This window comes from Falco cherrug, chromosome 4 (assembly GCF_023634085.1).
Source record: "Falco cherrug isolate bFalChe1 chromosome 4, bFalChe1.pri, whole genome shotgun sequence".
NCBI classification, from domain to species: Eukaryota; Metazoa; Chordata; class Aves; order Falconiformes; family Falconidae; genus Falco; species Falco cherrug.
Window position 1 is genome coordinate 92071911 of NC_073700.1, and position 18090 is coordinate 92090000.

General features: G+C 34.5%; 1 protein-coding gene across 8 annotated transcripts in view; it reads right to left on the bottom strand.

The window, feature by feature from the left end:
* Positions 1-18090, bottom strand: part of LRRFIP2 (LRR binding FLII interacting protein 2) — a 57943-nt gene that overhangs the window by 10586 nt on the left and 29267 nt on the right. For 2 of the 8 annotated variants that reach the window (XM_055707251.1, XM_055707252.1), the window contains exons 4-9: positions 9493-9537; positions 8707-8820; positions 8184-8255; positions 3472-3642; positions 2824-2916; positions 720-812 (exon numbers count right to left, since the gene is read on the bottom strand). In XM_055707251.1, the coding sequence (XP_055563226.1) occupies positions 720-812; positions 2824-2916; positions 3472-3642; positions 8184-8255; positions 8707-8820; positions 9493-9537 (588 nt within the window). Of the gene's footprint in view, positions 1-719; positions 813-2823; positions 2917-3471; positions 3643-8183; positions 8256-8706; positions 8821-9492; positions 9538-11875; positions 12014-14220; positions 14275-14372; positions 14421-15827; positions 15873-15946; positions 15995-16732; positions 16808-18090 lie in introns of all 8 variants that reach the window. The other 6 variants (XM_055707254.1, XM_055707256.1, XM_055707255.1 and 3 more) reach the window with 4 other exon arrangements.

Sequence of the window (18090 nt, forward strand, 5' to 3'; positions counted from 1 at the left end):
CTTGGTTCAGTGATGCATCCAAGCTAACCAGCCCTAGAAAGATCAGAAGTGCAATACAGGAATGCACAAGTTGACCACAGAAATCAATTCAAGGTCAATTTTTTTATCTCTAGGTATGACAAACGCAAGTGTGATGTACAGTTGTTCAATGAGGCCTCTCTACATTTTGGTCCTTAGCTCCTGCAGCATTCTAGGTTTTCTATTATTTAGAGTATTTAATCTCTCTTATCTCAGGTAGTGTAGACCATTTCAAAATCCACTAATTCCTATGCAAATTGTTAAGATGATGACAGAGGCAGGACTCAAATGGCAAGCAAGCTTTGAAGTGTTCAGGTTCTGAAAACTTGTATTTGCCTCTAGGGAGATTAGATCTTTAAAAACAATTTCAAATCTGCATAAAATTCCTTTTTTTTTGAATAAGGAAACAATGACTTTTTCAAGCCATGAATTCAGGTAAAAGATGTTTTGTAAAAAATTGTAAAATTGTATACATAACAGTTTATTATGTTATAGATTTCATTTGTATTATTCATCATTATGCAAGTAAAGATGAGATGGAGCTCATTTTATAAAGAAGAGAAAGATTGCAAAACATTTTAAATATTTAAATTGGGACTGGCCTTCATTTCTTTGGTGTACACAGCATTCCTTGGGGTGTGGGGGGCATTCATCTACTTCTAAAATGCAAAAATACCTTTCCCCCCATATTTGATTCATACCCCTATTCTTTTATCTTTCCAATTAATTGTCTCCTGGAGATCAAACACCTCTTTGGTTATGGAGTCTATATTCTGCTGCATGCGTTGATTCTCCTGTAGTAAATAGGATGAGGGAAGAGTAAAAGAGGAAAGAAGTAAAGAAATGGAAAAAAACCCAAACATTCAAACAGATAAAGGAAATAAGTAACAGAAGTCAACCAAAGAGTTTATGAGCATGAAGATAAAGAAAAAAAGACCAACTTAATATATTCTTTATGAATTCATGCAAGAGAACAGTAATGAATTTTATTCAATCAGTGTTGATAGGAGAATTTAGTGCAGCTAGAGCTACTTTTCTTTAGTAACAGTTCTCACTGCAGACTCAGGATAACATCTTTCTACAGGAAAATAAACTTCCTTGTAATTTTCAGATACTTTCAAGTACCATTTGGAAGAGAAACTAATGTTAACAAACAGTTTTAGGAGTGTTTTACAAAATAGAAAATCTTCTTGAAAGAATAAAGGAAGTTTGAATCAGGCATCCAGGGAGTGAAATAGGGCTTCTGACTGCTTTCTGATACTAAATTAATATATATCAAGCGCAGTCCTATTTTTATTTAACACTGCATTTTGCTGCTTGCACTGCAAACATAACTACAATTCTTTACTGTGTTCATACAAATATGTATGAAGATGACTTAATTTTGAAGGCTACAGACAATTTTTTGCCCTTCTAGTGAGTAAACTTGATTTTGCACCTGGGAATGGAAGACAATGTGTTTCTGCAAAACACTAAATGGCTTCAGCTAGATCTTCTGTTAATGTTAATAGACAGAAAAGTTACTCAAATGTTAAATATGGGCCAAATCTTTGAAGGAACTGTATGCATTTGGTGAATATTCAATGCATATGCTACATTCTACCACAGCAAACACTCCAGACAAATCTACTGTATATTCTTGTTTCACATACTTTAAAAAACCTAAGCGGAAAAACCCAAACAACCAAAAATCAAAGTAGTAAAAAAGCTTTTTAATTCACATTGAAGTCAAAGAGAACCCAGAGCAAGCAACAAAGCTAACAAACCAGAACCTGCTAAGCTTTTTGCTTGTCAGCATCAATCTGCCACTAAATGCTGCTACTTAGGCTTATCTAATTTGTTTTCTTCTGCTAGTAAATCATATCAACTCCAGGTTCGTGAAGCTTATTATTTCCTCAGTAACCACAACAGATCTGGGACTCTTCAAAAGTCTTTTGGAGTTACTGTACTACTAACCTGGAGAGCACAAGAACTTAGTGGGGAAAGAAACTGATCAATGAAATGCAATATTATATAGCTTTTGAAAATCTGGTAGTGGAAACCTTGGCTCATCAATTTTAACTGAAACCAAATGGCAGTGGGAAAATGATGTATTAACTGAACGAAGACTTCCAGCGCAAGAATTGAAATCAACAGGAAAAGGACACCTGCATACTGTTGATCTCTGTGGACATACCTTGGTGGACCATTCCAAAATGAAGACTCACAATAGCTCTAGGACTTCAGGGAACACCGATTTGTTTCCAGAGGAAAAAGGTGGTGGGGAGGAGGAGGAAACACACTGAACAGGGCAAGGGAAGCAAGAGAACACACCGCACACCCAGTAACATGGTTATGACCCAATACCATTGCTGACCACTGTTGCTACATTTATTCTTGACTGGTAAGTAAACAAATATTCATTACTGGAAACTTCAGTGGCTGATGCTCAAAAAAGTTGAAATAACTGAAATGGAAACTTTTGGGAAAGGCAAAGAACAACATTGTATTATCCATGCATTAGAACTGGCTATGCAAATGTATTTTAGCCATACAAACATTAGTTCTGCCCTTGCAAGGAAGAAAAGATACAAGGAACCTTCATGAGAACCACAATTCTCACAAGAATTAAGGATTTTATAAGATGTAACACACATGAAAAACCTGCAGAGACTTCTTCAGCTTTATAGAGTTTGATATCTTAAGTTCTATGCCCTAGAAGAAAATAAATTCTTTCTTAAAAATGTGAGATTTTGTGTGTGATTCAAATCTTAGACCATATTTATTTGCAAAAGTTCTATCAAACACTATCTCATATGAACATACCTCTATCAATTCATCCCTCTGTCGAAGGCCCTCTTTAAGTTCATCCAGCTTATGCTGCAGAACAAGGCACGTGTGTTTCTGTCTTTCCAATTCCTGTATTAAGTAAAGTATTTTTATTTACTTTGGCTTTGACATTTGCAATATAAAGTTTAAAAAAAAGTTAGTAGTATCACTTAACAAAACATTATCTAAGAAAATACTGTGACAATCTGAGAAATTTTACCTACCAAGTGGCTAAAAATCACAGAATCAGTGTTTTAGGTAAGTTCTCCAGATACTTGCTATACAGAAGACTTTATTTAATAAAATGTAGAGTAGAAAGAAAAGATACACTTAAAGGCTTAAGCACAATATTAAAGAGAAAAGCACAGATACAGAATTTATCTAAATATTGTTGTTAAAAGCTGTCATAACAAAGTGGGACTGAACATGTCCCATTTGATGTAAATGCACAGTTTATCTTTAGTGTGTTGAATTAATTAAATAACTCTTTTCCTGGGGTGGGGTGGTAGAGTTGTTTTCCTTTTTCAAGAAAAAGGACGCAATACTCAAAAAATCTTTGATTACTGAGATAGACTTAGTTACTAGGCAGTCCAGGCTTCTATGGTTTATTTTTATAATTATAAAAAAAGTCTTAAAAATCAGTACCTTTGACTTCTCTTCATTCTCCCTATAGAACTCTGCTATCTGTTCTTCTTTCTCCTCAATGACATCCTTTAGAGTATCCACTTGGTAAACCAAGTTGTTTTTCTCATTGTCTAGTTGAGCATTGGAAACCATAGCTTTCTTGTACTTCTCTTCAACTTCAGCTAGCGAATCCTAGATAATAGAAAAGCTTACATTAGTCTAACTTTCTGATGCATTTTCATAATACTAAAATACCATCATAACACTGAAGGGTGCTATATGTTACACAGCAAAATTATGCAAACATTTTTGTTTCTGAATTATATTCCTGTCTTCCCTTTAGAGATACCAAGTCACAGTTCAACTTCCATTATCCAGGTTAGGTCATACACAGCAAAGAAAAGTTATCATTACAAAAGTATGAAAATTACAAGATAATATTCCACTTGTGTTTTCTACTCTGCCATCTTCACAACTTAACCTATAGGGATGGAATAGTAATACCACAGCCTTATTGTATTTTCAGTGCATGCACGAGAGGACACCTCAGAATGAAGCAACAAATCTGACAGAGAACTCAGACAATTAAATCACTAAAAAAGATCACAGAAATCTCTAGGAGTAAGCTTTAACTTAACACTCATTATTTAAGTAGTGCTGTTACCTCAGATTCCAAGATTTAAGGCAGTCACATTTTTTCAGTAATACTGATTCTCTGTTTAAGCAGGCATTTTGTCTATTTTTTACCAATATTTTTGGGTAAAAAAAAAAAAAAAGCATGTAAAAATCCACATGCTTGATTCTCTGCTTGAAGGTGCACATATGCCTTGCTATGTATTTTCCTATACACGCAATTCTCTCACATTTACCAAAATAATTTTATCCATTCCTCCCCCCGGTACTATAACAAATGTCAACTATTCAAATACTAGAACAGCTATTACTCCAGGAACTTTTAAACATGCAATGATTTTAACATGCATTCTTTTAAATATACAAAAATTTTGTTTCAGAGTCCCAATTTTAGACTTGAAAAAGAAATGTTATGCCATTCTCTTTCCAAAGTAGACCTGTGTCCTACTACAAATCCCTTAGTATTTAATGTAATCTGTTCTTTCAAGGCCTAAATAGCATAACCTCCATTTTATATTTTTTTATATTATGACAGTAAAAACACTAGCACAGGAAGGGCACCAGGCTTGGGTTTTCCAGAAAATGGAACAGTAGGACTAAGGACTAAGATGTTAGGGGAGAAGGTGGTAACAATCTACGTTTCCTAAGGAAACACTAAGGAGTGCTATCTGTTATACAGTAAAGTTACACAACCATTTCTTTCGGAATTGTATTTGTGTCTTCTCTTTAGAGATACCAAGTCACAGTTCAATATTCCAGTATAAAAAAAACAAGAAAGCCCAACTCCCAAACATATTCTGAATCTCCATTTTGAGAAAGTTGTCCCTAAGTATGTATTTTACCTTTTGTAATTTTATCATAACCACATGTTTTTATACCTCTCTGTTCCATTCACTGAATTCTGGAATTTTGTGCTGGAGAAACACAGTATTTTAGAAACTCCAGAAAAAATAACTTAAGATGCATCCTGATAGACTACAGATCAGAAGTGACAATGAAAATATTGAAAATAAAAGAAAGGTACTACTGTAATCTGGGAAGTAGAAAATAGCAAACAGTAAAGATTCAGGATAAGAGAGAAGAAAACAATGAAAAAATGAAGAATATATTAACTGCATTCAAGTAATTCTTAAAGTCACAGAAAACCTCTTTTTTGATGGTGTAAACATGACAAATCTTGTGAAGATTGGTAAAACAAGATGTCAGAGTCAGCAAACCTTCCAAAGATTTTCAAAGAGTAATTCAATTTAGAGGAGAAAAGAAAAATTAAAATGAATGCTGCAGTCTTTTTATGGGGAGATACCAAAATTTAACAAAAAGTACAACTAGGAAAAAAATTCCAATTTGATTATTTCTGTGAGTATGGTGAGTGGAAGCATGCAGTAATTTAGGCTGGCAAAGATCTGGATGCCATCTGGTCCAATCTCCTAATTAAACACAGCCAACCAAGATCATGCTGCTTACAGCTCATCTCCAGTTCATTTTAAGGATCTACAGGGATGTACACTGCAGAACCTGGTTGGACAACCTGTACCAGTGTCTGCCAGCCTGCCTGGTGCAAAGTCTTTTTCTTGAGGTGTAATTAGAATTTCTGCCCTTACAGTGCAACTTATGCCTGTTGCATTTTGCCCTGTCACTGCATCTCTGAAAAGAGTCTGCCTTGTCTTTATAGCCTCCTATCACGCAGCTGAAAACAAAAACGATACTGCTGCCCATCACCCCAAGACTTATCAAATCCAGTTGCCTCAGCCTCTTATTGTATGCCACATGCCCCAGGACTCCAGCCTTAAAGAGGAGACTAGGTAAGGCTTACAAGACTGGATTAAAGTGTCATCAATCAACAAGTTAATGGAGGAGAATATCTGCACTGATGGAAAAAGAATAAATTTATTTTGAGGCAGAAGAGTCAGAATTGCTTCTAAGAAAGAAAACAAGCTATGCCTAAGGGTCTCCAATCAGTTAAATAAAACCTGGAACAGTGCTAAGACTTCTCTGGAACTGTTCCTTCTTTTCAACTGAAGTATTACACATGTTCCCAATGTTCAAGAATTCCATGCAGTTTCAGTAATCTCCCAGTTTCATGAGAAATAATACGGATTTGGAAGAATTTCCAAAACACTTGAATGAGGCAATGGGATGACTAAGGATGAAGCAGTTGGAACAGGCATGAATGGAAATAGATGAGGCTTTGCACATAACCTAAAGCTATGAAGAAATACTATCCGTAATTCTACAAGGCTATGCAATTTAGCATGCTTGGCTAGAACAAGATGATTAAACCCAGAAGACATGAAGACAGTACTCTGTTAGCTTAACAAAAGAAAAATATTGAGGAAAGAAAAAGGATCCCTTTCTAGTTGATGCAAGGGAATATAGAAAGAATCAAAAAACCTGAATCAGAGACATGACAAGGTTTTGAGATCTAACTAAATCAGAACTATCCACATTGGATTTTATTCTGCTGACACCCAGCAGATTTGTAGCCAGATAAACATCAAACTCTCAGCAGCATGAGGAATGAGCAACCAGAGACACAAAGGCAGTGTGATTACAAATCGCTGTTACTTAACCACTGAAAAAACACTTAAAGGTAGTGTAAAAGCAGGTATCCTAGTAACTCTTCTAATGTACACAAGATAAAACTGCTAAAACAGAAATGGAGAAAAAGGCAATACTTTCCTAATCAGAAAGAAAGATACCTGAAAGAATCTCTACAGAAGGCAAATTAACTAAGAAAACTATTATTCAGTACTAACAATAGCATAAAATGCAATTCAGTGCTCTTTGGTAACCGTAATGGATTACAATAAATAATACTGCATCAGTAATGATTCGGAACAGTAGCCATGAGATGCTGGCAAACATGCAGAAGTCTGAAAGTTAGATCTATTCTGAACACATGAAGCAATCTCATGTTTTATTCAAATTTAGTACAATCATAGCTATGTCTAATAATCTTGTAATCTACTGCTCTTTAAAGTCCTTTTAATATTCATATGGCAATATGATTAAAACAAGACACTACATCTGAGCATATGGCTGTCCGATTCCAAGTAACTTATCCTCTAAAGAGGAAATAATTTTTACTACACTGAACAGCTCAAATTATGTATTTTCTCTTCACTATACTAACTAATATGTTGTTTAATCAAGGAAATTCAAGGAAGCTTTTAAATACATTACTGTAACATGGTCTACTACAAGCAGCATTCATTAAATGCTCTATAGGGATATAAAACTAATATGGAAAGATCTCTTTACTTCTACGTGGAATCATTCACAATTAGATAACAGGAAAGAGAACAGAACAAATAGCCTGAAAGATCTGCAAGCCCCATCATTTGCTGTATTCAGTTTCCCTTCAACACAGAAGAGGGGAAAATAACCACACTTTAACTGCAAACTGCTAATTGTGTGAAAATGTACAAAATAAAAGCACGCATATTAATTTAAACAAGCTGAAATACAGACAAATCCCGTTAACCTAACGCTGAAAATATCAACCTGTAATTGAGACAAAGAAAACGGGAATGTAAACCACAAGCATAAAAAAGGTATTTCTTAATGGCAAAGAATTAAAACAAAATTAATCTTCTCCTGCAAGCAACATGCCTGCCCAGATTCACGGCAGTACATCTTTCAAAATTATTGCTTTAGTTTTGCGTTATAAGATGTAGTATTTGCTGAAACCAGTTCTTTGTCATAACCATATACCATTTCATTCTTCCCTATTGAATACATAGCAGTTATTTTGAATATATATTTGCTAACAAAACTCAAAAAAGCCCAATTGAACATCTCATTACCTAACCAGAAAACACCTGCTAAAAATATGAAAGTTTAATACTATTTTAACATAAACCAAATAATGAACATGTACTCTCTTATGTACATTTACATCATATCTTAATAATTTACTCACATGACAAATTTAAATGACAAATTTAAACTGATGTTCTCTATGCATTATAAGTTAGATACATGTTTTAAAGAAATTGAAAAACTTGTTAGTAAAGTGTTATATAGTTAGTGGAACCAGCGATATCTCCATTACCCAAAAAAACCCATACAGAATGCATGCTTGGGAAGAGCCCTGATACCTTTAGTTCTTTAAGTCCCTGCATGTATCTCCCTTCTACATCGTGTATCTGGTCCTTAAGATCATAGATATCCTGCAGGACATAGGAACGAACCATTGCATAAGAAGTATGGGGACATAACTTACAGTTGAAAAAGCATTAAAAGGTTTACATGCATTTTGTCAAATGCCAAAGCCTGCAATAATTCATAGAAACTATAATTGATTCACAACAACTTGATGGAAACTAAGATTTTGTTTAGATCTGTGAATCCAAGCCATGTCAAATGGGAAAGAGTAGTTTCAGATTTGACATAAACAAGGTCTTGTTCTAATATAAGCTGAACTGTTAGCACCACAAATATTTATGAACACAACAAATACAGTTACCAAGATAAATACAGAAAGCTCTCGTGACTGAAAATTACGTTCTTGTAACTTTTTCTTACTATTAAGAAACCAGAAGTTCTATAGCAAAGAAAAATTCCTCCTAACCACAAATACAATTTTAAACTAGCTCCACATTCTCTGAAAACTCTGTTTACCCGTAATTCGCTGAGGGATGCATCAGGATCCACCAAACTGCTTGTGTCTCCACTTCCTCTCCTGGATGAGTTGCCACTCAGTGGAGTTGCACTTACAGAATTGCGAGATGAGGGCTTAAAAAGTGAAAAACATTTTATCAGGAATAATATAATAATTTCTGGTATATATTCTTTATAAATTTCTTCACAGTCATAGAACACTCCTCTCTTTTCTTTTTACCATTTCTTAATATTAGAAATATTTTCCATTATTTTCCAGCACTTACGCTTCTTCCCAGTGAAACTTTGGTTCCTCTTTGATGACTCATCAGTCATCACAACTTTACAGTTCTCAGTAGTCTGTTCAAAAGACTTTCATAAGGAGGCTGTTAGTGCTGAAAAACTAAGTTTAAGATATTTCTAAAAATTCTAATTTCTGCTACCCAGGATTCAGAAGAAAGCCTCCAGTGGAATCTAGTATATGGATTTTTATAGCCCTAGACTCTTAATACTCAACCTTTCCTGCTAAATATTTCTCACGCAGAAGATAAATTCTACAAGAAACTAATAGCTGCTAAAAATAAACTTGGTAAAAAAGAAAAGATTCTTTTCTTGCAAAATAAAAGACACAAAGCACTTATTTTGGAGATTAAAAATACGTCTAAACATTTCATGCAAGCTCTTAAAAATTACTGAAATACACTCTGCTAAAAATACACAGCTTTATACTTTTTGAGCTATTTTAATGCTTGTACATCTGTGGATGAACATTGACTTTTCAGTAATTTTTCAAGGAAAAATTCTTACCCTTGAAAATATTTCTGAATGTGATTTTTCACTCTTTTCTTCCAGCTGAAAGTGAAAAGAGAAAGTGATCACAATACACCTTTTGTAACAAGGGACTACTGAATCACCATTTTCTGTTCAAAGATGCTGAGAAATATTTAAGAACAAAAAATAAAACAATGGGGGAAAAAATAATCAAGAAGTTAGCACAGATCGAGACAAGGAGAAAATAAAAATAAGAATTTAGCCTGAAAAAGCAAGTTTCACCTCAATTGTAAAGTAAATGAATGCTTGTAAAGAAAAAGCCAGAAACCTTTTTTTAGAAGGTTTTAAAAAGTCATTATCCGTATTAAAGTACTGAAAACAAAACATGTTTCACTATTTTAAATTTCAACAGGGTAGTGACTACAATACTTGGTGGCATAACAAACACAAAGCTTCATGCAAGTGCATTTCAGACAATCAGTGACACCAGCGTGAACGTCCTAGTTATTAAAACCCCATTTGTTCCTTCGATCTTCTTGCTGAAACCTGCAGTTACATCAGGACAAAACCAATTCAGGTAAAAGCCCCTAAGTGAAGTGCACTAATTAATAGCAACCTAAAAAAATACTTTCAATTCATATTTTATGTATTGAAGCCTAAGCAAAACAACTACCACAGCCCCTTCTTATTTAGAAAACTCTAATATTGCAAAGTTATATTGTAGATCTCTGTATTTTCTTCATTTCTATGAATCACAACAGGTGGAGTTAAATCAAGACCTTAACATGTCACCATATTTTAAAAAAACAAGTATGATACATTGAGTATGGTATCTCAATATCTTGCTTTCCCAAGAACACACGTTCTTCTCCAAGCCCAGGGAGAAGAGACATGGAAGTCTGCTACAATCACAGTAGAAACAAATGTTGCTTTACGAGATCTTTCTTTTTCCTTCTATTGTGGTTTCACATTTCCGTAGCAAATTCACCATCTCCAATGATGTACTGAAACTGTAAATTGCAAATATTTGTCACCACTGTGATACTAAAATGATGAGAAGAACCCAAATGATCTGAAGTCTCCAGTTCAAAATATAAATTTGGAATTTAATAATACATATAATGATGAGGATGATACTAAAAGCAACTGACAAGGCAGCTTAATTGCCCGTCTCAGCCTCCACGTTTTCTTTTAGCAGGGCATTATTTTCAGAAAAGCATGTTTATTAGAGAGAAAGCTAAAATTTGAAGTGGAAAAATGGTCTCTCGTGCTTTGAGCGGGGCTAAACACCATGCACAAGTTACACAGCACTATAAGAGTATTAAATCATCTGAAAGCAGAATCACAGAACCGGTGGGTGTAGGGGTTACTCTAGCAGCCAACTAGCCCAGCCTCCCACCCAAAGCAGAATCGCTGCGGCTTTATCTAGCTAAGTCTCACCAGTTCCTGAGGGAGGTTCTCCAGCATTGCTGTCACTTGTCAGAGTTCAACACTAACCTCCTCGTGGAGCTTCTCACAATGTCTAGTCTGAACGTCCTAAGCTGCAGTGCGAGGCTGCTGGTCCTTGCAGCACTGCTTGGCAGAAGTATAAAGAATTTGGCTCTTACACCTAATCAAGCAGTTGCAAGCTGCTCATCACCAAAGAGCATCCCCTTTTGCCCAAATAAATAGGCCCAGTTCTCCCAGCTTTACTTTCTACTGCACATACTAACCCTGACTATTATTTCAAAGATGTCTGAAACCAGAAATTTCCCTTTTTTTCGCTACTATTAAACACGGGAGTTTTGACTGGAAGTAGCAAGAATTTCTAGAACTTACAGCAGAAACAAAGAGAAGGCAGCTAGGTTTGGTGTAAACAACGTTCAGACTGAAGGGATGCACAGGGAAGTTGTCATGATAATTTTCCTGTAACACGCCCTATTGACTTGGGATTCAATGCAAGAGCACAGCCAACAAGTGCTCCAGTAACGGATCCTGACAAAATCTCATCTTGGATGAACGAACATTTAAAATGCACTGAACAAGGGCACAGTTGTAAGTATTTATTTTTGTCACTAAACCAAGCAGTATTATTCATAAAATACACACCAAAAATACACATTGATAATTCCCTAAGAAAAACATGCCAATATTTTACATTTAAGAGATGCTTAAGCTTATCACATACAAAAAATGTGAAGGGTTAACATTTGACACATGCTTCTAGCAACAGGCAAAATCCCCTTTAAAATAAACCAGCATGCTTTTTAAAAATTCAGACTCCAGATATTTTAAAACAAAAACCAGCCCCAACTCCTCAACAAACCTATGTGCCATTAAATAGCTCTGAATGCTTTTACAGGATTTACTTTCAGAGTATGAAAAGAAAATCCATGGTTAGTAAGTTTCACCACAGTATAGCAACAAGCATTAAACTCACACTATTCAAACCTTGGACATCATCTGCCTCGGAAACAATGCTTCCCCTGCGGTTGGAACGACTAAAATAGTCAGCAGCAGTTTCACTTTGATCAGAAAAATCAGAGGACTTCAAAAGACAAGAAGAAGGGTGAAAAAACTGAAGGTGATACCACAGAAGGAACAAAAGTTTATTTCAAAAAAACCAAACAGGAAATCCTAACTTAAATCTCCATTATTGCCATTTATTCTTGCTTTTCTAACAGTTTAACAGCTGTAAAATCTTAAACACACTTCTAGAGTTTCGCTATTTTAGTGTCTACGTGAACGCATGCCGCACTGATACAAATACTTGAGCATGCATATGCATTGTTTTTTAAACACTCCCCATGTTTATTATTCTTACAGTTTACAGTAACTAAAAGCAATCAACATTTATTATTGATCCAATTTCCTCATTCGGAGTAATATAAAAATACAAGCATTCCAGATACAAAAGGTTTAGCACCAACAGATTGCCAAACAAGCTACAAAAATTATTTTTTTAAAAAAAGCTTCGTAGATCATAAAAAGATTATATAATCACAAGTCGATAAATAAAAAAACATTTCTATTTATAAATGTTGTCTTTTTTCAAATCAATACAATCCCAACACTATTAGTTATGAATATTATCTGAGTTTCCTGTCATTCAAAACTCTTAAGAGGCCTTGTAATAGAAGGCAAACTTACTCCCCAAAGCTGTACATCAAGAAAGACACGTAAAGAGGCGAGGAAAAAACACTAACGCTACACATCAGTGGTAAAATTGACAAAATATATCTAAGCACATTACAGTAACAACAACTGCCATGGGCATTTAAGTCAAATATTTAACTGAGAAAACATCATATGTATTAAAAATAGTACTTAATGAGAAGAGTAGGTTTACCAAAAGTGTTGTCTTGATAACGTTCTACTTCAAAATGCAGGATTTACAGTGAACGTTATATTTAGCTTTAAAGTGATTATATGCGAAAATACTTAAACGAACAGTTTGAAAATATGTTGCCCTTAACCAATTTTCACCGTTTAAAAAAATAATTCTTTATTTCTTTGTACTTGATGTACATGAGTGATGTAGCCTCATCTTAATCCCGATTCAGTTTAAGAATTATTCAGGTTTTCACCAGTGTTTTCTGCAGTTTCCATATTCTCTCCTACTTTTCCATTCGATTTCCAGTAACTACTGAGCAAATTTCCAATGCACTACCCAGACAGAACGCAAATCATTAACCATAGAAACAGCAGAAAGTGAAAGCAGTAAGATTTTTACTTCATCAGCTTTTCAGAATTATTTCATTAAACCAATATTTTGGACTCAATCATTCATTAGTATGAGTGAATAGTACATTGGCATTATTGATGTCAAATATACATACTGATACCTGGTATGCGTATGTTCCTATATACGTATAAAGAATGTACTTCAGGAATGATTCTTAATGTTAAGAAAAACTAAGGAGACAAGCAGTATTTTCACAGTTTGAGAGACTTTACAGGTGGATGTTAATACCTCTTAGGTTTTAGAACTTCATTAATGAACAGCAAAATTCCCCTTTTCCTACAACCTCAAAAATTCACTCTGACATCTCTTGTAGCTAAAAACATACAGTATCTGATAAATGTTATTATAGAGACTAAGCAAATGAAAACAGATTTAAGAATATGTGAAATGTTAAGAATATGTGAAAAATTAAAAAAGGACCAACCGTTTCAGTTTAACCCATACCAGAACACTCATCTGCTTTTTTGTCTACCATGACAAATAAGCAGCTGTACCAAAGAAACTTAGACAATTATTCTGTGGTAGAAACAGAGTAGAATTATTTAAAAGTTACTGTGCAGCATGAAAAGCCATCTTCGGAATGACACTTCCAGCACAATACAGATTCAGAAACAAATTTCTCTCCGTTTCAAATACTGGTCACTGCAAAAATGAGCCAGTTACTTCTCACTGCATGATATAACAAAGTTTGCATTAGTCCTCTTCCCTGAAAGACTTTTGCAGGCATATGATAGTGAGTTTCACATGGCTGCCCCGACTACAGCATAAGGTGACAACTCCAACTGCGCACTATACTCCGGTTTCCAACTGCTTCCAATTATATACATTACAAACATTTAGAAAAAACAAATTCCTTATTGCTTCTACATTTTACTGTCTTACTGCTAAAACTTTACATCTTGCTAAAAATCACATCTCTGACACTGAATTTTTTTGATGTGAACTGAAAAATCAAGTCTGTGTGTTGGTCAGTAAAATGATCATCAGTGTTGTGCGTTAGTATCAAAGCATTCAGCAAATCATGCAAGAGGAACGCTCACCACAGGACTACTTCGAACTGAGCTTGCTCTTGAAGAGTAACTGTATTCAGATGGCTAAAGAAAAGTTATGAAGGAAATTTTCACAATTTTCATAGATTTTTGTCTCCAGAAAACAAAGATAATGGAAGAAACCAAAAGCCTATTACACTTACAGTGCGAGAACTATACGAGCTATGTAATCCATCACCACACAACGATGCCTGAGAAAGAGGGAAGGAAATACCATCTACATTCAGTCTCAGGAGTAATTATGCCACACATACATGGAAATTCTTATGCACTGTACTCCATCTTATCCCATCTGTGCACATTCCAGTCAACATTATACTTTTTGAAACAACAAACAATTTGTGAAAGCTTCCAGCAACACTTCCTCCTATTATTAGGTATATCTATTTCCAAATATAAATCTATTTCCTTGAAAAAATAGCCAAATTGGTTTTGAAAATACAAAATCTTAACAATTTTCAGAAGAAAAATAAGTATTTAAACTGCCATTTGGTTTTCACTGTTCTGAACCCTTCAGAAGTTTTAATACACCCTGGGAACTGAAGCGCTATTACTTTGTGCTCATGTATGCCAGTTTTCCTGAAGGAAAATATCTCAAGGTGCAAGGCTGAAATCTATTTCAGCAGTGGATAATAAAAGCAGTTCTGAGCAAGACAATTGAAAAAAAAATAAAAATTACAGTCTCATGCTGCCTTCTCCCTACCTATGAAGGGATTGCTAGCCGAAAGTAGAATTAATTATATGTATATCAGAATTATATACTGATATATATATTAAATATCTATATTATATGTATTATATATATACTATTATGTATAATAGCAGTCATTACAGTCTTGTTGTCTCACTGGATCTTCTAATATTTCCTTGAGAATACGCACAAAGCCAGAGAAGTAAACTATCTCTGCTTGCAATCCAGGTTCAGAAGATCTCACTAGCTCTATAAAAATATTACATAAGAATAGGTCAGTTTTCTACACATGTTTAGTATGACTCTACATGGCAGTATAAGTTGAACTATTGTAGCAGCAAAAGCCATAAAGTATCAGGTACGCATGTCACATTTTAAAGACAACAACTTTTTGTAGAGCTATCTTAGCCATCTGTATGGTGCTTCTAGATACTTTTTAGTTTGTGAAGATGCAATTAGATTTTCATCCTATTGCCTTTTATTAACTTCAAATACGACATCTTACTTAAAAATATTTCAAGTGTATTCACCACAAAGTTCTGTAATCTCCTGACAATGATTTTTCCCATTCAAATGCCTAACTTATTTAAATACTTTTTTTAGTATTATACATGCAGTTGTTTTTTAGTATGGTTGGATTAACTTCTTGTTAATCTCTTCAGCATCACTGCTGTATTCATAAACTTTATGCTTATCTGTAAACAGATGAGCAAACCAGCAACTACTGAAATACTTAAAAGAGGCAATTTAATGATGTTAAAAACCCCAAGCTGAATGCCTCCACAAAACAATACACACAAGCTGCAGCTTTATTTAAAAATATGAAAACAATGCTCATGTAATACTGCCAAGCCCCATGGCCATACAATACAAATTAAAAGCAACCATGCAAATGGTGCTTACGAACCAAACTGATACTTCTTATCAAACCAGTGTTTACAGAAGCAGACACCTATAAAGAAAAGCGTAATTTTACATCTGAGGGTCACTCAAACATCCGAAGATAAGATATTATATCGTACTAACCCTGTAACTTCTAGTTGTTGCCACTGGATCACTGTATAGAGAAGATGACTGTAGTGTGAAGAATAGAAAAAGTCAGAAACACTTTTTTCTATATACATTATTTTTTTAATCTATTGCTCTATATTCCCCAAAATTTCTATAAATAAAAATGCTAAGTTTTACCTCTGTAACAGACAGGAGCTTTAAGAATGATAAACACTCCAAGAAAACCTATTACCTTTGAAATCATAATTAAAATGTTAATTAAAGCAATCTAGTATTTTTATCAGAAGATGCGTAGAAGAGAATTATAAGAAATTAAGTCGTTTTCAAAAGGCACATCAATTTCCTCTAGGTAGTTATTCAAAGCTGACCACGACAGTAGCCCCAAGTACAGGAAGATACTACCTGTCTCACAACAGACCACTGATTTATCCTTTGTACTACACTTTCTTCTACAGTAATATATTGGTGCTAAACTTAAAGACTTTTTTTGTTGTAGGACTTTGAAAAGGCAAATGTCACAGCTGCTAGTTGTTTTCTTTATATCATACAGCAATCATGAAACATTATTTAAAATTTAAACCTCACATATGCAGAAAACAGAATAACTTGCATGTTATCCATTCATTTTATAAAAGCCAACCCTTAAAGCAAGAAATACAATTGTAACTACTACTAACTGTAATAATTTGCAATGTTACAGAAAGAAAGAGAGGCAAGTCTGCTGCATATAGCATAAGTAAGCAAAACCAAGTATGTATTTTATACACATTAAAAAAAATAATATAGGAAAAGGAGACAGACCCGAGTATGGTAGGAAGAAACTGGTTTACTATATCTAAGGCTGCTATAGTTTCTTTGATCATAGTAAATTCCACTCTGTGTGGGGAAAAAAAGAAAAGAGAAAACAAAGACTGCATTTGTACATCTTGTAAAAGTTCCATCTCAACATTGCCCAAACATTCCCAAGCTTAGAGCTTGTACAGAACGATGTAAAGAAAATCCCAATGGTTGACTGAAAATCCATATAACTTTCTGAAGCGAGTAAAGCGTAAATAAGCCCAAGAACTACTTATATATTCTGTATATCATCATTAACTGTATTTTTAATGCCATGCCCAAAGCAGTAAATAGTTTTGGGGTTTAATTTCTCTCGAATAAGTAAGAAAACCCTGAAAAGTTTATCTAAACCATGACAAGTGGAGCATGAAAGAAAAAAAAAAAAAAAAAAAATCGACAAAACTTGCTAATAATTAGTACAATTATTTGCTTGAAAATTGTTTTCCACTAGATACCATCCTGCATCGGCACGTTTGGGGAGACAGAACGATAGACATGCCTAAGAATTTAACAAGGGATGGATGCTTATGTGATCAGCATTAGTCTGTACCCTACCGCTGTTCTTTACACCAAGTGCACGTGCTGAAAGCCTAGCGATTACACTTGGCTTACTTCTGTTGGTCTTGATGGTTCCTACACAAATTGCATCTATATGTATATGTGAGGAAAAACCCCAATATATAAAGAAGGAAAAACAAAGAGATGAAGACATGGCAAAAAGTAGAGTTTTCAGAATGTAGTGCTTCATATCTCAAGAGGCCACAGGAGGCAGAAAGATTCCTGTTAATTTTTTAAGAACTGAGGGAACAGGGAAACAGCACGGGGAAGTGCTGCAATACAAATAATTATGAGTAAATATAAAAATTATTTCAGCTTTGTCTCAACAAAGGTGTCCACTGCTGCTCTGACTCCCCCAGTCCCTGACACAATGGCTAATTCATCAGTGCCAAAACCTGCTGAAAAATTGTATAAAAAAATATTTATTTTCTTGGCACTGTATTCATGTTTCACACTGAACTTTGTAAAACAGTGTTTGGAAGATCACAGTAATCCACATGCCTTTCTCAACAGTTCACTGGGATAACATCAGAGTTTATGGTTTATTCAATCTGCTGTACATGGGTATTTAAAATACCTCCAGCTGATAGTGGACAAAGCATAAACAACAGAACATGTATCTCCATCCTGACTGAATAAACTTTAATTCAAATAAGTGCCACTTTTTAAAAAATAGTTCCAAAAGCCTTCCCCCAGGCCTCCAACAGAATGTGATTTCTATTTTGCTGATTCCATTCATGGGATTCCACTGCCACAAGCAGAGT